The sequence below is a fragment of the Haliotis cracherodii genome, unplaced genomic scaffold (assembly GCF_022045235.1).
Source record: "Haliotis cracherodii isolate W230 unplaced genomic scaffold, xgHalCrac1.p SCAF_6, whole genome shotgun sequence".
NCBI classification, from domain to species: Eukaryota; Metazoa; Mollusca; class Gastropoda; order Lepetellida; family Haliotidae; genus Haliotis; species Haliotis cracherodii.
This window is the reverse complement of record NW_027266319.1, coordinates 27649953-27674944: the sequence shown is the minus strand read 5'-3', so window position 1 is coordinate 27674944 and position 24992 is coordinate 27649953. Positions and strand designations below refer to the sequence as shown.

The 24992-nt window shown below is 39.0% G+C and overlaps 2 protein-coding genes across 9 annotated transcripts in view; one reads left to right on the top strand and one right to left on the bottom strand.

Annotated features, from left to right (window-relative positions):
- The window catches only part of LOC139444652 (leucine-rich repeat neuronal protein 1-like), an 80628-nt gene extending 57149 nt beyond the window's left edge, over positions 1–23479 (top strand). For 2 of the 6 annotated variants that reach the window (XM_071225579.1, XM_071225577.1), the window contains exon 2: positions 16776–23479. In XM_071225579.1, coding sequence (XP_071081680.1) covers positions 17106–19187 — 2082 coding nt within the window. In that variant the 5' untranslated portion in view covers positions 16776–17105 and the 3' untranslated portion in view covers positions 19188–23479. Of the gene's footprint in view, positions 1–12580; positions 12637–13394; positions 13512–13682; positions 13744–13923; positions 14056–16775 lie in introns of those variants that run through there. The other 4 variants (XM_071225581.1, XM_071225576.1, XM_071225580.1 and 1 more) reach the window with 4 other exon arrangements.
- The window catches only part of LOC139445860 (mitochondrial inner membrane protease subunit 2-like), a 138264-nt gene that overhangs the window by 101217 nt on the left and 12055 nt on the right, over positions 1–24992 (bottom strand). The gene's annotated exons all lie outside the window — the stretch shown is intronic.

Here is a 24992-nt window from a genome sequence, read left to right as displayed (position 1 = left end):
CTGTCATTCATCACTGGAAGTCTATCACCTAGTTTGCTGTACCAGACAACACAAGGCAGTTCTGTGTCTACTCTGGCCGGCCTCTAATCTCCACCCCTGTTGCTTGCTATTTAATAAGTACTGTCTTTCAGTTCAAATCATCAACTGGTGCATGAATGCTTCTTCGGTTTGGAAAGCCTGAGGTGGAGGCAAACAAGCGTGAGTGAGTGAGTGAGTGAGTGAGTGAGTGAGTGAGTGTGTAAGTGAGTGTGTGTGAGTGAGTGAGTGAGTGAGTGAGTGAGTGAGTGAGTGAGTGAGTGAGTGAGTGAGTGAGTGAGTGAGTGAGTGATCACATTATGTTGATCACTGGATTGTCTGGTTTCCGACTCAATTATTTCCAGACCACCATCAAAAAGCTGGAATATTGTTGAGTGCAGCATTAAACAACAACAAACACCCAAACAGATGGATTGGACTGAATTGAACTGAACGAGGTATCGTCAGCTATATAACAGCTACACAAACTAATGACTACTAAAATCCATGCTGTTTCATGCCTGGTTTGTAGTCAATCAGAACTGCACATCGTGTCACCACAAAGCGAAAATAATTTAAACTCATTTGAACTCATTAATGCACAAACTAGCTTTCAATATCGTTTTCAAACACTCACAAACACAACTGGAGCATGGCTTAAAATCAAACTCATTTTGACATTGATTTCATAACAGTTGGATCTATGGCAGATAGGCAAACAACACATATCACCATCCTGGTTATTTTCAATGAAGCAGGAACACTTTAGGTCACTGGGTTTTTGCTGCATTCAATCAATCATTTGAGAGCTAGCTGCCTCAGTGGCCTTGAAAAGCTTTGACAACACAATGGGATCAATGTTTTATTTAACAGCTTTTCTGTGTTCCCAAATGCTGTGACCATGACGTTTCAAAGCAATAAGGGAAAATCTGACATTTTCATTCATTTGTATTGTGTGTAATGTTTACATATCCCCATTTCCTTGTGTGTAATATCTTTGTTTTCTTAACAAAGTTTTTTTGTTGCACCAAGAATTTACGCTTAACTCTCCAGTATGTAGCTTTAGCCACTAGTCCAAAGCCTCAGTCTAGTAAAAATCTGTTCGGTCTAGTTACCTCAGCTTAATATACCGTATTCGACGTAATAAGCGCCCCACTCTAATAAGCGCCCATGGCGCTATTTGCTAATATATTGGCTAGTGAACAATCTCAATTAGCACCCCTTCCGATCAATGTACACAAGACTTATTTATTCGTGTATAAAACGCACTCGTGTGTTATATGCAACCTTAATTATGAGCAATTAAATCCTGGAAAAATATAGATGTCGTATATAAATATTTCAGGTTGTCAGCATAAACCACGAAATTTACGAACTTTCAACTCCGATAAGAGCCCCCTATTTCTAATTTTTAGAGTGCCCTGGGCGCTTATTACATCGAATACGGTATTTATCGTCATCGCCAGAAAATAATCAGTCTCGTTTATCTGCGGAAACAGGTTCCATTGGGCATAAAATGCAAATTCGTGATGAAAATTATTATTATGTTTGCGGAAAGGATAAGCATGTCCTGCTCACTCACATAATTTGCATAATAAAGTACAGAAAAGTCATTCTTTGTGGTAGATCTAAATTAGTCCATGTTGCTGCTGAATTACAATCTTAACTACCTTTGTTTAGCAATGCTGTATTTGTTCTCATTGCAGTGTTTCAATATGCTTTAATATCCTTTGACGTTTTATTACTATTTCCCATCGGCGTTAAATTACTTTTCTCTCTTTGAACTATTTTACTTTATTAGAACGTCAGTCATGGTTCTGCTTTCATGTGCAGGCTTTGTGTTGACTCTTTGCATGGCAGGGGTACTTTCTGTTCAATAAGAAAACTCAAATTGCATTGGTTATCATTTCACAAAGGTTGTGTTAAAGCTGGTACATTATCCTGATCACCCAGTCATGGACCTTCCTTGAAAGAAGGGTCCACTCAGCCAAACCACCCAGTCATCGCAACCAGTGGATCTTCCTAGGTAGAGTGTTCCTACATCAGCCCGACCAAGTCATCGCATCCAGTGGACCTTCCTTGACAGAAGGGTCCACTCATCAGCCAAACCACCCAGTCATCGCATCCAGTGGATCTTCCTTGACAGAAGGGTCCACTCATCAGCCCGACCACCCAGTCATTGCATCCAGTGGATCTTCCTTGACAGAAGGGTCCACTCATCAGCCCGACCACCCAGTCATTGCATCCAGTGGACCTTCCTTGACAGAAGGGTCCACTCATCAGCCCGACCACCCAGTCATTGCATCCAGTGGATCTTCCTATTTAGAGTTTCCCTACATCAGCCTGACCATCTAGTCATTGCATCCAGTGGACCTTCCTTGACAAAAAGGTCCACTCATCAGCTTGATCACCCAGTCATTGCATCCTATGGATCTTCCTACATAGAGTTTCCCTACATCAGCCTGACTCAGTCATCGCATCCAGTGGATCTTCCTAGGTAGAGTGTTCCTACATCAGCCCGACCCAGTCATCACAACCAGTGGATCTTCCTAGGTAGAGTGTTCCTACATCAGCCCGACCCAGTCATCACAACCAGTGGATCTTCCTAGGTAGAGTGTTCCTACATCAGCCCGACCCAGTCATCCCAACCAGTGGATCTTCCTACATAGAGTGTTCCTACATCAGCCCCACCCAGTCATCGCAACCAGTGGATCTTCCTACGTATAGTGTTCCTACATCAGCCTGACCCAGTCATCACATCAAGTGGACCTTCCTGGACAGAAGGGTCCACTCATCAGCCCGACCCAGTCATCGCATCCAGTGGATCTTCCTAGGTAGAGTGTTCCTACATCAGCCCGACCCAGTCATCGCAACCAGTGGATCTTCCTACGTAGAGTGTTCCTACATCAGCCCGACCCAGTCATCGCAACCAGTGGATCTTCCTACGTAGAGTGTTCCTACATCAGCCCGACCCAGTCATCGCAACCAGTGGATCTTCCTAGGTAGAGTGTTCCTACATCAGCCCGACCCAGTCATCGCAACCAGTGGATCTTCCTACGTAGAGTGTTCCTACATCAGCCCGACCAAGTCATCACAACCAGTGGATCTTCCTAGGTAGAGTGTTCCTACATTAGCCCGACCCAGTCATCACAACCAGTGGATCTTCCTAGGTAGAGTGTTCCTACATCAGCCCAACCCAGTCATCACAACCCGTGGATCTTCCTAGGTAGAGTGTTCCTACACCAGCCTGACCCAGTCATCACAACCAGTGGATCTTCCTACGTAGAGTGTTCCTACATCAGCCTGACCCAGTCATCGCATCCAGTGGCACTTCCTAGGTAGAGTGTTCCTACATCAGCCCGATACCCAGTCATAGCATCCAGTGGATCTTCCTAGGTAGAGTGTTCCTACATCAGCCTGACCCAGTCATCGCATCCAGTGGATCTTCCTAGGTAGAGTGTTCCTACATCAGCCTGACCCAGTCATCGCATCCAGTGGATCTTCCTAGGTAGAGTGTTCCTACATCAGCCCAACCCAGTCATCACAACCCGTGGATCTTCCTAGGTAGAGTGTTCCTACATCAGCCCGACCCAGTCATCGCAACCAGTGGATCTTCCTACGTAGAGTGTTCCTACATCAGCCCGACCCAGTCATCACAACCAGTGGATCTTCCTACGTAGAGCGTTCCTACATCAGCCCGACCCAGTCATCGCAACCAGTGGATCTTCCTAGGTAGAGTGTTCCTACATCAGCCCGACCCAGTCATCGCAATTAGTGGATCTTCCTAGGTAGAGTGTTCCTACATCAGCCCGACCCAGTCATCACAACCAGTGGATCTTCCTAGGTAGAGTGTTCCTACATCAGCCCGACCCAGTCATCACAACCAGTGGATCTTCCTAGGTAGAGTGTTCCTACATCAGCCCAACCCAGTCATCACAACCCGTGGATCTTCCTAGGTAGAGTGTTCCTACATCAGCCTGACCCAGTCATCACAACCAGTGGATCTTCCTAGGTAGAGTGTTCCTACATCAGCCTGACCCAGTCATCGCATCCAGTGGCACTTCCTAGGTAGAGTGTTCCTACATCAGCCCGATACCCAGTCATAGCATCCAGTGGATCTTCCTAGGTAGAGTGTTCCTACATCAGTCTGACCCAGTCATCGCATCCAGTGGATCTTCCTAGGTAGAGTGTTCCTACATCAGCCTGACCCAGTCATCGCATCCAGTGGCACTTCCTAGGTAGAGTGTTCCTACATCAGCCCGATACCCAGTCATAGCATCCAGTGGATCTTCCTAGGTAGAGTGTTCCTACATCAGCCTGACCCAGTCATCGCATCCAGTGGATCTTCCTACGTAGAGTGTTCCTACATCAGCCTGACCCAGTCATCGCATCCAGTGGATCTTCCTAGGTAGAGTGTTCCTACATCAGCCCAACCCAGTCATCACAACCAGTGGATCTTCCTAGGTAGAGTGTTCCTACATCAGCCCGACCCAGTCATCGCAACCAGTGGATCTTCCTACGTAGAGTGTTCCTACATCAGCCCGACCCAGTCATCACAACCAGTGGATCTTCCTACGTAGAGTGTTCCTACATCAGCCCGACCCAGTCATCGCAACCAGTGGATCTTCCTAGGTAGAGTGTTCCTACATCAGCCCGACCCAGTCATCGCAACCAGTGGATCTTCCTAGGTAGAGTGTTCCTACATCAGCCCGACCCAGTCATCACAACCAGTGGATCTTCCTAGGTAGAGTGTTCCTACATCAGCCCGACCCAGTCATCGCAACCAGTGGATCTTCCTAGGTAGAGTGTTCCTACATCAGCCCGACCCAGTCATCGCAACCAGTGGATCTTCCTAGGTAGAGTGTTCCTACATCAGCCCGACCCAGTCATCACAACCAGTGGATCTTCCTAGGTAGAGTGTTCCTACATTAGCCCGACCCAGTCATCACAACCAGTGGATCTTCCTAGGTAGAGTGTTCCTACATCAGCCCAACCCAGTCATCACAACCCGTGGATCTTCCTAGGTAGAGTGTTCCTACATCAGCCTGACCCAGTCATCACAACCAGTGGATCTTCCTAGGTAGAGTGTTCCTACATCAGCCTGACCCAGTCATCGCATCCAGTGGCACTTCCTAGGTAGAGTGTTCCTACATCAGCCCGATACCCAGTCATAGCATCCAGTGGATCTTCCTAGGTAGAGTGTTCCTACATCAGTCTGACCCAGTCATCGCATCCAGTGGATCTTCCTAGGTAGAGTGTTCCTACATCAGCCTGACCCAGTCATCGCATCCAGTGGATCTTCCTACGTAGAGTGTTCCTACATTAGCCCGACCCAGTCATCGCAACCAGTGGATCTTCCTAGGTAGAGTGTTCCTACATCAGCCTGACCCAGTCATTGCATCCAGTGGATCTTTCTTGATAGAAGGGTCCACTCATCAGCCCAACCAACCAGTCATTGCATCCAGTGGACCTTCCTTGACAGAAGGGTCCACTCATCAGCCCGACCACCCAGTCATTGCATCCTATGGATCTTTCTAGGTAGAGTTTCCCTACATCAGCCTGACTCGGTCATCGCACCCATCGAAGGATATGCTCACCTTTTCACAAACACTTGCTACCATCACTATTTGTTAGTTCGATGATTTTGCGATTGTCGCACAATAAACTCCAGAGATTTCTTTTGATTATGGAAATGGTTCTTGTCACTTTCATTTTCCCATGCTACAGACAGCGTTCATTCCTATTGTACACTGCATCATCTAAAGCAAGATGACGTCTCTAATCATGACTGAACAAGTCTGGATGTAAAGTTCCAAGTCAGTAGTTAACAATGAATGCTGTGAAACATACAAAATAATTAAACCTGGCAATAATAATTTCTTCCCTAGCAAGTTATAATTCATTTAACTTCCCATTACAAGCAACTAAACAAACAAACAAACAAACTATTTTAGTAGATAACCACTGAATTTAATTCCGAAGTGCTGTCTCAAAAAATAACTCTAAATACCAAAATCCCACTTCTCTTTCTTTTTTTCCTCAGAAAAAAACATAATAATGATTCTCATAATTCATCAGAGGAGGCTTTTTTATAACATGCACACTAAAACTTCTCTGAGATCAAAAATGATGTCATGGTGATTGTTAATGGAGTTACTTTGACCTATGGAGCCAGCCAAATCAACCAGGATTCCATGAGCTGCGCTGACAGCTTACCCTCTCCAGGGAAACAAGCATCCAATTATCCACTTCCTACATCATTCTACTGCATTGTTTCAGTGTCACTGAGGCAGAGAACAATACCATGTCAACAGAGGATTATCTCTAGTTTCTTCAAGCATCTCTGTCACACTTGGGATATTTTCTCTACAATCACCTGACCTATGAGAAGAGTAGCTATGATTGGCTAATGTCTTTTGATCTCAATTGTAATTGAAGTTATCTTGAATCTTGAATTCGAAACAGTGATAATTACTTAGGAAATGGCTGAGTTGTCTGCATTCGTGAGTGAGTTCGTGAGTGAGTGAGTGAGTGAGTTGGGTTTCACGCCGCTTTTAACAGTATTCCAGTTAAATCATGGCGTGTCAGCTTAATGTGGGAGGAAAGCTCGAAGTGATGCATGTCTCAGACATGTATTACTTCGGTGAAACCCACGAGCACGGGTATGGTGCTGACAAACCAACCTAGAAACATAATCGGGGCGAACCGGGATTCGAACCCACATTCAAAGGTTTGTGGCGTGCCCAAGGGACGCAATTCTGCACAGCGAATCGCGGCGCCTTAGACGACTGAGCCACCCGTGCCCCTCCCGAGTTGTCTGCATTAACCAACACCTTGTTGGTATGGTGTAACAGTTGAGCAACCAGACCATTCCAGAGACTCAGAAGTACAAACTCAGCTGCTTAATTTTTGTAGGTGAGATAAAATGGGGATTGATGTGTCTGTCTGTGTGTGTCTGCTTGAATTAGTCTGGAACTAATGCCAGTTTAAAAAAAATGGGGATTGATGTGTCTGTCTGTGTGTGTCTGCTTGAACTAGTCTGGAACTAAAGCCAGTTGTATAGTTCTGAGATAGCCTTTTAGTCAGTGAGACACCCATGCCGCAGTTTATCATGGATACTCCAGTCACATCGGCTGAGTATACTGACTTTGAAACAACCAGTCCTTATTTTATTACCTTAATGCCTCGAAACAGGCATGGAAAAAACAAGTACCATCTTATATCATGACACGGTCAGGGACTGAACCAGTGACCTTCATTTCTGCGGGCCAATGCTCAATGTACTAGACCTAAGAGGCAATATTGCTTTTTCTGTAACAGCATCCCTACATTGTTTACTTTATAAGCATGGGGTGAGCCTTGTGGTTAAAGCGTTCGCTCGTCACACCAAAGACCAGGGTTCGATTCCTGAAATGGGTACAATGTGTGAAGCCCATTTCTGGTGTTCCCCACAATCATATTGCTGGAATATTGCTTAAAGTGACATAAAAGCAATCTCACTCACTCACTCAAATAGTGCTAGCACCATAGTCTTAAAAACACATTTTAGACCCTTTACCAAATAACTCATCTTAACAGCACATCTAGTGCACAGCATATTTGTAGTAAGAAATAATGACCATTCTACATAGTTCCACTAAGGTGTCATCAGTGTATTATATCTATTATCATTGTAATAATATTTTAATGTAATTTCTTGTAATATAAAAACTAACAAGAAAACAACATTATCACTATCCCCCGCCATGGGGCACATTAGATTTTGTTTGTTCATATAGCAGTGAATATAAACTATAAAACAGAGTCCTATGAAGCCTTAAGAAGATACAGGCACTCAGGCCGCTTTATGTCATCAGAAAAATGATTAAATGTGAAATTAATACACACAAAAGGCCCCTTCTCTGGAAAAAATAACTCAGTCTTGAAAAGAATCTCTTAGGCAAGCTGACTTCAGTAGTTTCTGAGAAAACTTGTCACCATTTCACACACTATGCACCAAGTAAAATAACATGGATCTAGGGCCACAACTCTGTAGTGAGTGAGTATGATTTTACACTGCTTTAAGCAATATTCTAGTCTGTCTTACAGACCCTGATACAAATATATATCAAATACAGACCATGCAAGTCTATAATGTTTGGCAAGTCTAGATTACTGCAGTAAAAATGAAGAGAGTCACTGGGCTCCCTTTTAATATATTTTTATTAAGATAACTGAACAACTGTTTTTTCTGTACGATATGTTCATTTCAGAGACCAGATGTTAGTCTAGCAATATTCCAGCAATATCACGGCGGGGGACACCAGAAATGGGCTTCACACATTGTACCCATGTCGGGAATCGAACCCGGGTCTTCGGCGTGACGAGTCAACGCTAGGCTACCTGACCGCCCCTGCAACTCTGTAAATAAACTAATTGATGGGACCAATTTTCAAACTCAGTCTTGGCAAGTATCTCTTTGATAAGCATGGAAACCTTTATTTGTGTAACTTCAGGAGTTTCTGAGAACACTGGTCCCCATTTCATGCAGTACCGTATGCACTGAGTTGACAAGTACCGATACATAGCAGGGGCCATAACTCATTTGAGATTATGACTAGTAACATCAGTGTGTAAAATTTCATTTTTCTCACTTAAATAGTTTTTGAGAAATGGAAGGACAGACAGAAAGGAGGAGGGATAAACTCTGTTCCTATATCCTGGAGGAAATTATTAGCAACAATAATAATAATTTAATTAAACAACAACAATAATTATAATTTATAACACACCTGATCCATATTCTAAAATATGCTCAAAAGCGTGACAATGGAAATTATGACTTCCAGTACTGGTGATCGTGATATAATGTCTCAGCTGTTTGTACCAGGCCCTTAGTGGGTGTATATGTATAATAAAATAATCTTACACCCAAACCACAAACCCTTTTTATGCACCATGCAGCTCCTATTCTATCTTGAAGTAAAAACTCTCAAAATATGAGGTATTTGAATAGAAAATTGTATTTGTGCTCCATTCCCTAAATCCAGTATTCATTAATAGCCGTGCAATAATTCATGTATTCCACCTGTCATCTGACATCACAGCTTGCATGAAAAGCCTATAGAAACCCACCCAGTGTACCCCTGAAGAGCTATCTGCCACAGCGTACCCCGGCAGATCCTATCTCGTACATCACAAGCCTCATGCTGTTAGACACCACATTCCTCTAAATATTTAATGCCAGCATGGTGCTGCTGATAATAACTCCCCTTTGTGAAGTAGGAGGTAAAATATCAACAGTTGGCGATGAGGGTATTTATAATTCATGAAAACATTTCATCTCTCGATAGGGGTTATGTTGTAATTATGAGAATCTTATCTCGGAGATAAAGCAGTTTCAGTCTGTGATTGAAAACTCTTATAACCCAATAAATATGTCACCCCTGAGATGTTTTCTTTCATTAGAGACCACAGATGAATGATGTGCAAGATACATGTTTGACTTTATAAAGCATTAATGTCAGTATTTTATTGAATAAAAACATATTAATTACCAAAGCAACATTCATTACAATCATAAATGAGAACCTTGGTCTGCTCTAACAATGCCTTCATCCCTAATTTTTTTTTTTAAAAAAACCTTTCAGATAACAGACAATGACTTCATTATTCAGGCATTTAGTCCATCCTACAAAATCGATAAGTGCCAGAGTTTGAAAAAGTCTGAACATAAAATACTTCACATATTCCAAATGATTTCCAGCATACATAAACACTAGAGACAAAAGAAAAAAACAACTGGCTATGTAGACTGAATGAAAGAAAAGAAAACATTCCGCACTATACCTGTAAAAAAACCAACATATTGATGAGCTAAGTTTTGCCAATCCAAAATTCCACAAATGTAGGATAAAATTAAAATCTGAGAGCAATCTATTGTACTTGCAGCTGAATCTGTTGTCTTATTTATGTAGTAACACATTGAATAAAAACAGGTCAATAATATCGTTATTTCATCCGACCAAATAACGTTAACCACTATTGTTTTGAAATGATTATCCTTGAAACCAAGCAACAATAAATAGCCCTTACTAACACACACGTTATGACAGAGTGCCACAACATGACAGGCAATTCATGTATTCGTGTCAACCCTGTAAAAATCTAATCAATGTTGTACTGGAACACAAACAGTCTTCTTCACTCAACCAGAAACATGTACGATGATACAAGTAAAGGTGTGACAATATTGTCCCTATATTCCCAGCCACGTGCAAGTGATTTCCGTCTGAACACAAACCAACCAATAAAACCTATTGACAGTCAAAAGGCCATAAACATCACAAAAGATAAAACCCATTTTTCTCCCCAAACCAGTTTCCATTGACACTTTCAATCCAATAATCAAGACACATCACTTTTGTCGGAGGTGCAAAACCACTGGCTGGATTGATAGCTTCCTCTTCAGGTTTGATTAAATCAGGGAAAGAGTCATAAAATAATTCCACTAGAAGATAATGTCTGCCAGGGTCAACCAGCCGATGAAGCGTCTATCGAATCTACATCTACCTGGACTTTGCAGATTAATTACAGGTGTTGTGAACCACCTTGCACACCTGCTGGGTCAGGCTGTAAAGTCTTGGTAATTGCATTATCATCCCTGATGTGGGTGTTCAATATTCAACCACCTGCAATTCACTGCATTGTGTGGTAATTAACTTCAACATGTCCTCCGACCACGGTTCTGTCAATATAGAGTACATATGTTCATATTCGGCCGGGTCAATATATTTTCAGTAGGTTTATGAGGGAAACAATGGCCATCTATCATGATCCAATTGAATTACTTTCTGTGTTACCACTGTAGGCTCTGGCAATGTATGCCCTGGGCATTGTGATAACTTGCACTTGTCCAGATCGTTAAGGCATCCAATTGAACAATCCTGCCTGTCATCTGACAGTAATTGTTTTATTTTTATTACATGTATCATTGGCAATTATGGTCTTTTTTTTCATCTAAAGGTTACACGGATTAGTATATTGCATGCTTATATAATTATCTAAACATCAAAGAAATTGATCATCATCTTTGAAAAAGTACGTACAACTAAATGCTTCATATTAACTTATGATTCTGTTTCCTCTGTTTTTCCGATTCTAAATATCCTACTCAAAAGAAGTAGAGGACCACCTGATCCTTGCATGTCACAGTTTTACTACAGTTACTCTGTCATGCCATTGCGATGATGCCATGTACTTTTGAGTAGTATACCGTATTCGACGTAATAAGCACCCCGCTCTAATACCGTATTCGACGTAATAAGCGCCCCGCTCTAATAAGCGCCCACGAACAATCCTAATTAGCACCCCTTCCGATTGATCAATGTACACACGACTTATTTATTCGCGTATAATACGCACTCATGTGTTATATACACACTTAATTATGGACAATTAAATTCTGGAAAAATATATCTGTCGTACATAAATATTTCAGGCTGTCAGCATATAGTATAAACCACAGAATTTTTCTTTTAACTTGTTTCTTTCACTAAAATAATACTCTAATAAGAGCCCGCTATTTCTAATTTTGAGAGCGCCCTGGGCGCTTATTACGTCGAATACGGTAAGCGCCCACGGCGATATTTGCTAATATATTGGCTAGTGAACAATCCCAATTAGCACGCCTTTCGATTGATCAATGTACACAAGACTTATTTATTCGCATATAAAACGCACTCGTGTGTTAAAAGCATTCTTAATTATGGGCAATTAAATTCTGGAAAAATGTATCTGTCGCATATAAACATTTCAGTGTGTCAGCATAAACCACGAAATTTATCTTTCAACTCTCTTTTTTCCACCAAAATAATATTCTAATAAGAGCCCCCTATTTCTAATTTTGAGAGCGCCCTGGGCGCTTATTACGTCAAATACGGTATACTGAATTGGGAAAAAATTAATGCCAAGAAAAATCAGCTATAGTAATGTGAAAGAATCGGGTGTAATTTAACGTCCTTTGAGAACATTTAGAACTGGGAAAAAGTTGCACGACAGATTAATTATAGTAATAAGAAAGAATTGGATGTTCTTTAACTTATTTTGAGTAGCATATATGCCCAAAGTCATGGCTTACATTTGAGACCCACCTAAACATAAATACAATTCCTTATATTATTTCAATATCTGATTAATAATTTTTTAATCAATTGTCTGACAGATAGCACGAAAAGTGTTTCATTGATCAGTCTGAGGGCAAATGGAGTCAACCAGGCCCCTCTTATCTTTAGACAAACTTACAATAGATTTTAAGAATGCATCATTGACAATGCACTCAGGAATTCTTGATTGATTTCAGCGCGATTATTGAACAGTACATTTTCAACAGTTGATAGGCGTCACTTCTTCGAATGTGTACCTGGCTACAAGGGTGGTTCTTGCTGAATCATCTGCTACCAAGTGCAGGTCTTTCATTGACTACAGCGTAGAGACAAAACACATTCTCCTCTCTCCTCATTGATTTAACACTGTGTCTGCCCCAAGCTCCGTTTATCGTACTGTTGATGACTTGTCAATAGGTCACACTTTTCAACAGGGGCATGTTTCAGTCAAGTTGTCTGATGTGAGTGTCTTCAATTTGTGAGTATTCATTTCAATGTTTGCTTAGCTTTACATTTCAATTATATGACTTGTAAACTGAACTGGTGTCTAAAGTTTGTTGAACAACTTCAGTAATCTATAATCCCGAAATGCATTGCTGATCCAGACAGCCGTATTTCAGTCTCTCATTCTAAGTGGTCACCATAAACCCAGTACTCGGTCATATGCAGTACAATTTGAGTATTATTCAAACGAAGTTACCATTTTATTATAAATACAAACTAACCAGTTTGTTCAATTCATATACAGACTGCAGCTTAACCTAGCCTTACATTGACACCAGCAGCTACCTTATCTAATAATAGCAAACCAGATGCACACTGCTCGGTTGTAGTGCAAAAACCTCTCTCATCCTGGTTACCATGACCTTACTTTCCAACACATAGCTTTTAATATATTGAACAACCATTTCTAAATAATCAATTCAACTCAAGTTCAACTCACTGCATTTTGAGAAAAAAAATTATCAAAGAAACCCTTAAATCCTCCACACAAAAATGCAAAAAAGCTAGATTCCGATCTCATTCACGTTCCTAAACTCGAGCAGAGTTGGAAACTTCTTGATCATTGACAGAGCAAAAATTAGAGTTTACCAAACAGTTTTTAGCTGGAGACTGGTGTTTTGTGATTGGTGGAGTATAACATGAATCGTCCAATTACACTGAGAGTGTGTCTGACCTGTTCCAGTTACTCATTATCTATGCTGCCAGCTGGCATCTCGCTCACGAGCCAATCAATGCTAGCACGTCTCTTGCTCTATACTCTCACGTACACTACTCAACTGCACCGCACGAACAACGCTGCACAATTCCACAAGTACACACTACAAACTTTCCAGGGATATTTTCAAACAGGTAAATCTGCAGTCATCTTGCGTTTTGCAAATAGTCCTGTGTAAACATATCTTATCTCACTGCTGGCTGTTGTTGTAGCATTTATCAGAGATTCGACCCAAAGTTTACAGCAGGAGGATAAGGACGCATGATGTGTTTGTTTACAGTTTTTAACAATGTCAACACCTTGCTGTGCACATGTTCACAAAACTCCCTACAAACAGGCCAGTTTCTTGTCGACTGCCAAAATCAGGTGAGAAGTGATGTGCCACAATAGTAAAAATTCCTCTGGGGAGGATTCCGAGTGTTCTAATAGTCTGATTAAGGCAGTTAGGGCACTATCAATACCTTCTTTGTGCTCACAAGCATAACACACTGCTACAACTTGGGCTGTATTTATGAGATGCTGGGTCTACGCTGGATTCTACTTGAACGAACACAGGTGCTGGCAGTGCTATAACCTTCTTTGCTGGACCACTTTAAGGGGACTGTGATTAACTCGGACAAATGTCCCTGTCACATAGGGGGGACTGGGGCTTCTTTTGACCTCAGTTGCAACCATCAGGTTTGTATTGGATGTCTGTCATTCCACTGTTGTTTAGCATGAGACAACCTTGGCTTTGCAAACCGGCAGTATAACATCTTGGTCAGAATGACTTAGACATATATTTGAAGTATTTATTATCTTTTATCCCTGTGTTATGATGTATGACTCAAGGGTATATGGCTCTTGATGTTTATGACTGCATGTTCTATTTCTTGTATAGGATAGCAACAACCTGTTTGAATGTGTAAAAAGGTGATGCAATATGTATTAATGTTAAGTTCTTTTTTTCCATGCTTCACTGGTTTGTGACACATCACAGTGTTTTTGTAAGCGAAAATATACTCTTCATTAAAGCATGGACACTCAATGTGTCTATATTTAGGGTCCATCACTAGAGGTGGCATGGATTAGACATTATAGTATTGATATATTGACTCAAAAGTATCAATATATTGATTAATAATAAAATTACTTATGCTGAATGTGCAAAGATAAATATTAACTATGTAGACCTGCAATTAATCAACTTAATCCTAAATATGAAGTAGCCTGAGCCAATAAATATTTAAAATTGAATTTTATTTCTCTTTGTCCATCTCACAACTATGGTAAGCTTAGTATATGAAAATGATTCTGTGGCAGTAAATCATTTATTTTGAATTTATATTCATGAATTTGTAGTATCGATCGATATTGCGATATACGATGACATGACTTCTCTTCATGTACATAACTTGCATCTTTCAGTGGAATATTTTGAACGCTGTATTCAGTTCAAAATGAATAAATTTGCAGCAAGAAACAATAAATAATTTTCACTGATACTTCATATGTATCAAATCGATCAGAAGAAGGTACACCTTTGTCACCCAAACCATGCCTTTTTAGTATCTGTACAAATAACAGCTTTCGGAGTTATCACGAGTCCAAACGTCTGAGTCCGGTAAAATTCAGGGAGGATATGTGACATTTGGACTACCCCTTTTACCATTAGATAGATGGCAACTCTGTAGCAGTTCTTATTAGCAGACTAGTGAAAATATACATTTATTTCTAACACAGAATAGATCATATCACATGCTATCTTTTTGTATGAATTTCATCATCCTTTTTTACACTACTGCCATGTCATATTTGTGTTGTATATTACTCAAAAGAAACTAAAGTACACACAATTTTTTGCATAGTTAATCAGTCATTCATAGCCATATGAACATTTTTTATTTTATATATCTTACCTACCACAAACTGATAAATTAGTGTTAACTTCATCTCATAACAGCATACTAGGCACATAGAACAGGCATAAAAATCTATATCAGCTGATCACATGTTCAAATTATGACAAATACGAAAACTTTTCAACATTTTCTTATTTCAGTCTTATGGATTATAAGCTTAACTACGTAGCGTCTTTGTTTGGGTCCATCCATGTTGGACTAATGCCTCCTCCTTTACGCTCTACGGGCCAAACACGTCAACACTTACATATGTCATAGAAAACATACAAAGGAGAAAACATCTATATTCACAGTGTGATTATCCATTGTTACACAAGTGTATCATTATCACGACCTCTATATTATTACATATAGTTCCAGAAAGTTGGAATTCTTTCCCGGCAGTTTAGCACCAGCAGTGGATGAAACAGTGTGTGAATGTCTACAGTGTGTAGTTACCGCTTCCAGGTAAATGTCAAGAATCTCCTGGAAATATACAGAGCATAAAAAATGTGTGCATGTTCTATGAAGCATCTGAACTGGTTAGGTGAGAACGTTACGCCGACTACATGAAGGTGGTGTCTACGGTGAGAAATTGATCAATGCATGGTCGAGGGAGGGGAAAGTCATCTCCCACTGGTGGAATTATTCAAGCCTCCATGTACACACCGGAAACTGATATATTTAGGAATTCGTCTTTTCTAAAACTGGACCATATTTCATCATTTGTAGTTAGTCCTTCTTTAATATGTTTACATAGTCTGTCAGTTTTATTCAGTTCCAATTTGAAGATAAATTGAAGCATTGAAAACTGGTTCCGAACTATAGCGAATGAGTCAAAATAAGGACGACCATCATTGGCTTTTTACTTGTCCTCAACACAAATTAGTAGTCCTGGGCGAGCAGACGCGTGAATTTCGAATCATAGAGAACAGTTAATGACTATGAAATTAAAACCCTCACTGTCCTTAATCAATATCTGTCCTTAATCAACAGACATATTTTACCTTAGAAAGTATAGAAATTAAACCAAGTAACTCAATTATCACTTCATAGACTACAATGTACCATGTTTCCACTAAATATTTTTCCTACAGCACCTGATTATCGAGACAGGTATATTTCCAATTAGACATGATAGATAGAACAATATAAAAATCAGTTGCTTTGATGAAAACCAAACATATCCTATCAGGAATACTGTCTTAACACTGAAAACAAATCATTGTCATTATGGAGAAACTAGAAATCGTTCATGTTATGTATAGACACAAACAACACTGTTGAATCTGTGAACATTAATCACTCATGCCTGTTGTGGTTGTAATTATATCTAGGATGCTTTTCATTTTCAAACACTATCACGATTCTGATCATCTGAACTGTGAACTGTGGTGAATTCAAATGTACAAGCCATTGTTGTATCATTGATTAAACACATGCAGGTGACCAGTTCAACAGATGATTTAAATAATGCTGGTACTAAAGTATTGATCATGTTCTTTGTACTATTTACAGGATATACTGCTGCAGTCTGATGCCAGTCTCGGAATGTGGATACTAATTACCTAACAACTGTGCAAGAGATATTTAACAGGCACTGGATTATACATCTACACGAGGAATAAGATTTGCTAAACGTATTTCTGTGAGCACGGTGTGAAAACCATTGTCATATGGAATATGTGATTTTCATGTGGAAAGTTTACTGCAATACCCTTGGTGTTCTTAATTGGAAGGAAATGTGAAAGGTATATGAAATTTCAAACGACCCAAATGGCGAAAAGAGTGAACGTGCAGTTAGTCCTAAATGTAACAGGTGGGTAAGATGTCTGCTTCCCCTCCAGCATGAGGCCACAAGGGTTTTTCCTTGCAGGGGCTCTGCTGATGGCTGCCTCGTCTCTCGACATGACACAGAACCACCCTACCAGGACCTCATGCCCGAGCACATGTACATGCTCCGTTAAAAACTTCCAAAGTTTCAATGGACGCCTACACATGGTAAACTGCAGTAACAGGGATCTTAGACAGTTCCCAGAGGACATACCCCCTGACACGGAAGTTCTGCTATTTCATCACAACAAGCTGAGAAACCTGTCTTATATTCCCTACCTGCCGTACCTGAAATGTCTTGATCTATCCTATAATCACATCCGCTACTTGGATAATCAACGGATTTACGAAAATGTTCATTTGCTGAAATTTCTGAACCTAAGGGGCAATTCCATACTTAAACTACAACATGGTAGCTTTAGCGGTCTCAAAAATCTTGACGTTCTCGATCTGTCCTATAATGCATTACAAATAATAGAAATCCATGCATTTGGTGGTTTGAATCATCTTCAGAAACTCATAATCAACAACAACAACCTTTATGAACTAAAAAGACTATGGTTGCAATCGATGTCATCAGTTACTGAGATACACATGGCCAACAACAAGATCGGAAAACTAGAACCCAAGGTGTTTGACACGATGCCTCATCTTGTCCACCTAGACTTGTCGGGGAATCAGATCCATGGAATACATTCTACGTCTTTTACAAATGTGCATGGCATTCAGGTCATAGATCTATCCCGGAACATGCTGACGCACGTGCCTCAGTGTGTCCTTGACATTGGAAGGCTGCAGATTCTGCTGATGGACTCAAACCAGCTCCAGAGGATTGAAACTAATGACTTTACCAACTCCAACATAAAAGAAATTTCCTTGAGCTTCCAACTCCAGCTGAGAGTCATTGAAAAAGGTGCTTTTAAGAACCTGCCTCGTCTGTTTAATCTCATGATTCATGACAACCCAAATCTCATCTTCATTCACCAAGAGGCATTTCAAAATGTATCCCAACTGAATTCATTATTCCTCCACAACAATAAACTAATGGCAGTGTCTGTGAATATCAAAGAGAGCTTGCCATCGTTGCAAAACCTCCATCTCTATCACAATCCCCTGCACTGTGACTGCAATGTGTATTGGATCAAGAAAGAACTACAGGAGAGTTTGAATTCCAGTTCCGACACAAGTATGTACATCAAAGAAGCTGACAAGCTTTTGTGTGATTCTCCAACCAGCAAATCTAACATGCCACTGAAGCAGGTCCCACTTTCCCAGTTACCCCCTGTCTGTCCCCCAACTACGCTTCCACTCTTCACAGACTCGTACAACACCACCGTTGGTGATAATCTCTATCTGGAGTGCCAGGCTATTGGTGTTCCACAACCAAAGATTCATTGGCTTTTGCCTGATGGCACGGTTCTAAACTCCTCCATGACTAATGATCGTGTCACTTTGGTAGAGGACACTGCCATATCTGTTCATGGCGTTCGGACCTCTGACGAAGGAACGTATGCATGTGAGGCCCAGAATGCTGTGTCGTACGACATTAGTTCAACTGCTGTGAACGTGCTACAGAAAGATCTCAAGTTCTATCCAATCAGTATTTCAAATGACTACATAACATTACAATTGAGAGGATCCATAAAAAAGAGTCAACTAGCCAATTTTCAGCTGAAGTATAAAGAGAGCAGTGGTGGTGACAATGAGGTAGTTCCACTGAGTGCAAGACTGACTACATGTACACTTGGAGGACTTAAACCTCTAACGACATATGAAATCTGTATTGTGTATGATGCTGAGTTCACTATCCACTGCCGCAATATCACCACCAAACATGAACTGAGTGTCAAACAAGGCATCACTCGCATCACAACACCCAAGATTATAGCAGGTGTGTGCACAGTGCTTGGCGTCACAGTCATCTTGTGCTGCATCTTCACCGTCATGAAAAAGTTAAAGAAACGGAAAGACTACGAGGACCCGGAGCCGGACAAGGGCGACGCCCTGTCTCAGATTCCCCTGGAGAATCTGTACCAGCCCCCAAGTACCCCTCTGTGCACCTCCAGAACAGCTCTCCTGCCACATTCCCAGATTTAACAGTGTGAAAGGTGGAACAATAATTTACAAACATGGAAAGATGCATCAAAATGTGTTATTGCACCTTGTGTATGAAATAGGTGGCCCTGTTCAACAGACTGGAAGTGGTATAACAGCTGCTTGTGAAAAGGGTCTTCCGCAACAAATGCTTGCCATAAAAGGCGACTATGCTTGATGTCACTTGGCTGACGCATGTCACTGTATCCCAAATGTGTGGATCGTTGCTCATGATGTCATTCACTGGACTGTCTGGTCCAGGCTCGATTATTTACAGGCCACCGTCATATAGCTGGAATATTGCTGATTGCTGCGTTAAACGTTTAACAGACAAACAAACCCAAACTTGTGAAAAGGTGGTATAACTTCTAATAATGACTGGTGGTTTACCACTGATATATGAAAAATGGCATACAATGGTCATATATTAGAATCCAACATCTGAAAAGGTGGTATAACTTCTAATAATGACTGGTGGTTTACCACTGATATATGAAAACTGGCATACAATGGTCATATATTAGAATCCAACATCTGAAAAGGTGGTATAACTTCTAATGATTTGTGGTTTACTGCTAACATATGACAATTGGCATAGAGTCATATGTAAGTAACTTAATCTGATAAGTAGGTATACACCCCATTTCATTAAAAGCAAGTGATGCAGAAAACAGTTGTGGTCCAGATGGAAGGATAGGGGTGTCAACAAAGCGGAAGTGTCTATTAAGTTCAGTTGTAAGAATGAATAACTCTTTTGCTCTTTGATGTCATAGCTATGAATCTAATATTATATGTTTATGTGATAAATGAAATATAAAATAATAACTTGGATAATGATACACACACATATTTTGAAACCTTCTCATCAGGACCATGTCATGATTTAAGGCAAAATGTATGAATATTGTAAAACAGGGAAAATAGTCATTCTTTCTCAAGTTCTTTGGTCACTTGATTAGAATGCTGCTTATTAAAAGGGCATAGAAATTGCAAGCTCATTTAGAAAAAAAATGTTAATTGAATTTAGTATTTACATACATGCTACTCAAAAGAATTCAAAGAACACCTGATTCTTTCATATTACATAATGGATCTGTCATGACAAGACATATTTACCATAATAATATGAGTGTTTTTAGCATCTTTTGAGTAGTGTTTATGACAGTGTGAAATGTGTTTCAATGTAACGTTCAGTATTCATGATCAGAGGATTCTAAAACGTAAAACGAACACTAGACAAAGCTATTGCCACAAAACGGTTTATAGTCAAATTTATCTCAAATGTCAAATTTATTATAACAACCCAATCAAACTGTTGAACAATACTACTGCTTCATAGTTAATTGTGTATTCGGTCTCATGGTGCATATTTTTATTGTTTTCTGATCTGCTTCAAGCATTCACAAACAAGTCCATAGGTTAATTATTTGTCCACTGGCCCAAACATTAACATCTCTGTATTCAAGGCATTCTTAATTATCTAGTGTATGAGGTTTCTATTCTATTACGATACGTATTCTCTGGATTCATTCGTGATCATAGCTTCGTTTTGTTTCTCCTGTCAGTAACTATAGCGCAGAATTTTGGTACAGAGGTGTGTACTTGTCATGAGGAATGCTGCACATTGTTGCTGAAGTGATATCAAAGCCCATGTCACCAATATGAAGTCACAAGTCTATAGAAACTGCCATATATCAATGTTTGCTTTTTCCAACAATAACGCGCAACTGAAGTATTTTAATCAGATTAACCATCCTATTATTTCAATGACATGCCACTTTCAGTGTCACTTTTTACTTTGCAAATAGGTAATAATAGATCATTTGGCATTTCAATTGTACGTTTGTTTCTGCTTTTTAAAATAGTAAACTGTTTTCATAATGCAACCTCCGAATATGACCTTTTTATCTTACATGTTACACCTACCTACCAACCAACATGTGTAAAGTTTAGTCAAAGATTCCATTATTTAGAAAAAGAGATAAATTTAAATATTCACATTTAAAGAAAACAAATTAACTGTTGTTTTTGTTTCTTTTTTGATAGCAACAACTATTTTCTTGATACAAAGGATTATTATCAACATAAATGAAAAATAATAGCAATGAAGAAGGGACATTTTTCATATAACTCAAAATGACTCTAAGATTAGACAAATGTGTTCCTTAGATTATTGTTTCGGAAGCTAAAATCTTCATTAAGTATATTCTGTCATATACAAGTGTACTTCTTGCAAAAAATGTTTTGTACAAGTTGAAGCAACATCTCTTCTTTCAGGACAAGAAACGAGAAATAAGTAATGTCAATGAGTAGTCTGTCATACAGACACTGAAACAAATATATCCAATACAGCCCATGCAAGTCTATAATGTTTGGCAAGTCTAGATTACTGCAGTTAGCAGATTTGTTTAGTCTCTGAAAATGAAGAAAGTCTCTGGGCTTCTTTCCATTATATTTTGTAAGTATAATTTAACAACTTTTTTTCTGTAAAATGTGTTCATTTCAGAGACTAGACATTAGTCATTGACATTGACATTTAAATACAAAATTTTCCTCATGTCATGTTTTATATAATAAACATTTATATAAATAACAAATTTGAAATGATTTTAGTAAACATTCTTCATGAATATGTCATGAAATACTGATTTCAGAATCAACGTACAGATGTATATTTCCTGAATCATTTCACAACTGCAATTTCCTGAATCATTTCACAACTGCAGATGCCACATTATTTCCGCATGATCTCAAAACCCTCTATATCAAGCTACCGATGCAACAAAGATTGTAGCAAGGATTGTAAATAGTCCTAAAGTATCAGATGCTTGCTAGAGTATAACGATGTGAAAAGACACTCCTTTGTGTCCTATATAATCTGTGTATCATGCCCATCATTTAAACAAGCTAAATCCACTTTGTAGAAGAAATAATAATAGGTTTTATTCAACTGTGTATAATTCATAGAGTGCACCTAGTACACTCAGATACAGTAACAATGTAGCTATTGTGAATATGTACTGCCTGTGCCAATGTAATGATACTATAGCAGACCAATGAAATGATGAAGCAACATTCACTACTGCGTTATTACTCTGGACTCACGAGAGCCATATCCCATTATCAGGCTAGATATCCATTTGGCTTCAGGAACAAAATATGATATTTTGTCACTTTCATGATCCTATTTTGATTTAGATTTCTGTGATGATAAAAGCTTTATCTTCACAAGGCTATTCCTATCAATGTTCATATTTCATATGTGTTATGGCAGAATAATAATTATGGTATGGAATACAAAACAAAAAGTAGGATTCATTTCAGGCAGGGACATAGCATTTTGAGAAAGGGTTAGGTTAGTCAGTTAATTGGGAATTTAACGGGCTTTTGCAATGTACAGTGAAAAATTTGCAAGCATATTTTGCATACGGGGGAAATGGGTGAACACAGCATTTTGAAGAAGGAGAGGGCACTGCTTTTTAGAAAAGGGGTTGCACAGCTTTTTTAAGAAGGGGAGTGCGCTTAAAATACAAACATGCTAGCTCAAAATCTGAGAAATCTGCATTTGTTAGTATACATTTAGTTAGTTATATGTTATTTTGTCACCAAATGATTTAGTTACAGTTATGATTACTAGGATAGTATGCTTCAAAAAGGGGATGGATGGATGCATTCTTAAATGAGGTCTTGTTTCTTAGTGGAAGTTTTGAGAAAAAGCTAGTTAAAGCTATTATTATCATGTCAAAAATCACTTACACGATGGCTGAGAACTGGCTCTGCCTGTAAGTACAACCCCAAACATGCACACAAATACCCAATAAGTCAAGTCAGAGCAGTCTTCCACAAAACGGTCTAAGTTCCAGTTGCTAGGCAGCTAAACAGAGACTAATTACACAGACATAACTTTCAGACTGTGTTGAGGTATGGAGCCTTTATACATCATCACAAAAGTTGTTGTGGTAATATGCTTTTCTCTGCTTCCTGGGCTCTGTTCATTGAAGACAAGGTATAACACTACCATGTCGGATACGGATGTTATTGTATAGCGCTAACCTATGCCTCAGTAGATTTGTAACATTGATGCAGTACCGATACAAATTTGTGAATATCGATACCAAATTAAGTCCACAGAAAAGTTTACATTGATAATGATAATCATGGTTAAGATGGACGGTAAGTAAGCAGAAAATTCAATTGCAGGTCTACATCGGTAATTATGTTCATACATGAAGTAAGACGAGTTCTATGGATGAACAACTTCTTTATTACAATATGTGCGACATTTCGGTGAAGATCCTAACACCTTTATCAAGCAAGTGATAAGGTGTTAGGAACTACACTGAAACGTCGCACTAATTGTAATAAAGAAGTTGTTCATCCATAGAACTCGTCTTACTTCATCACTCCAACTTCTAAATGCCACTCAAAGAAGTTATGTTCATAAATACCTAATAATTCATTTTATACCAATATATTATCATACTTTTGAGTTTATATATCGATACTAAAATTTCCAATCAATGACATCCCTATTTTGTGTACATTGCTAGAACTGCTTGTGGAACGTGGCCTGGATTAGATTTCAACAAGCTCTGATTTGATTTCCGACTTAACAGTGACAAGTTGTTCCAGACACACTGCATTTCAGTCTTGTGTATTATTGCCTATTTTCATAACGCCTGTCATGCGAAGGTCCATTGTATACTTGCAGCATGTACCTGTATATATCTGATTTGTTACAGATGGAATTATATTGTTGTTTATATTGTTTCACGGTGCAAGTTTGTTGTTCATTATCATTATCATTGTTGATTAGCATACATATCGGAATATAATCAAAAGACAATGCTTGACAGCTTCCAGAAAATGTCATCAATATGTAGAAATCATGAATAATTGAAATGAATTATGAGTAGAATCATTCAAATTAGGGCAGTTTTCTTAAGCAGTTTCATTTCATACTGGTTTTGTCCATATCTAATGTATGTAATTAGACATAAATTATTTAAATGTTATATGGGATATGCATAATCAGTGATATTCAGTATTTAGGCCTTGTATTGTTTATTTGTTGGTTTACAAATAAAACTGGTCCAAAAGTCAATAAAAGTAGTAAGAAAATATAAGATATATATATCTATAATTTCAACTTCCAGTTTAGTACTGATGCAAGGGGAAAAACAAACAAGTTCTAACATGGCAACATACTGAAAGATATTTAATTGTTTTTTGTTAGAATATAGATTTTTATACCCATTATTCCCCTTACGAATAGCAGTGATAAAATCTATGGGTTTTTTTCATTTCACCTAATTGCAAAACAGAGTTGGCCAAAACTTTTTCCATCAAGAGTCATATTTTTTCTTCTTCAAATTTCAGATTTTGTTTATGTTGGTCAATCTTGTAAACCAACTAAAAAATATAAGGCCTATGGATTCATTGATTCAGCCTGACAAAAGAAATCTTGTATAAAAATGTCTTTGCTACCGTACATACACAATGTTCTTCAGCATAATTTGAAACATGAAATACATATATGTGATGACTACTTAGACGTGATTATATGTCCTCTTGAGCTTCATTAGAGTGATGCTTGGTACATTTTATGTGGAAGTTGTTATTTGAATGTTTATCAGTGCCATAGATTACAAGTATATTTATCCCTATTTTCAACACTGCCAAGTTAAGTTTTGTACCCTTATTTGTACAGTAATTGTTCTTATCGTATTACAAATCAATAGCTTCACAAATAATTAGAATAAATATAATATTCTAAGCATGCAGAGAAATTCTATGAAACCATATACT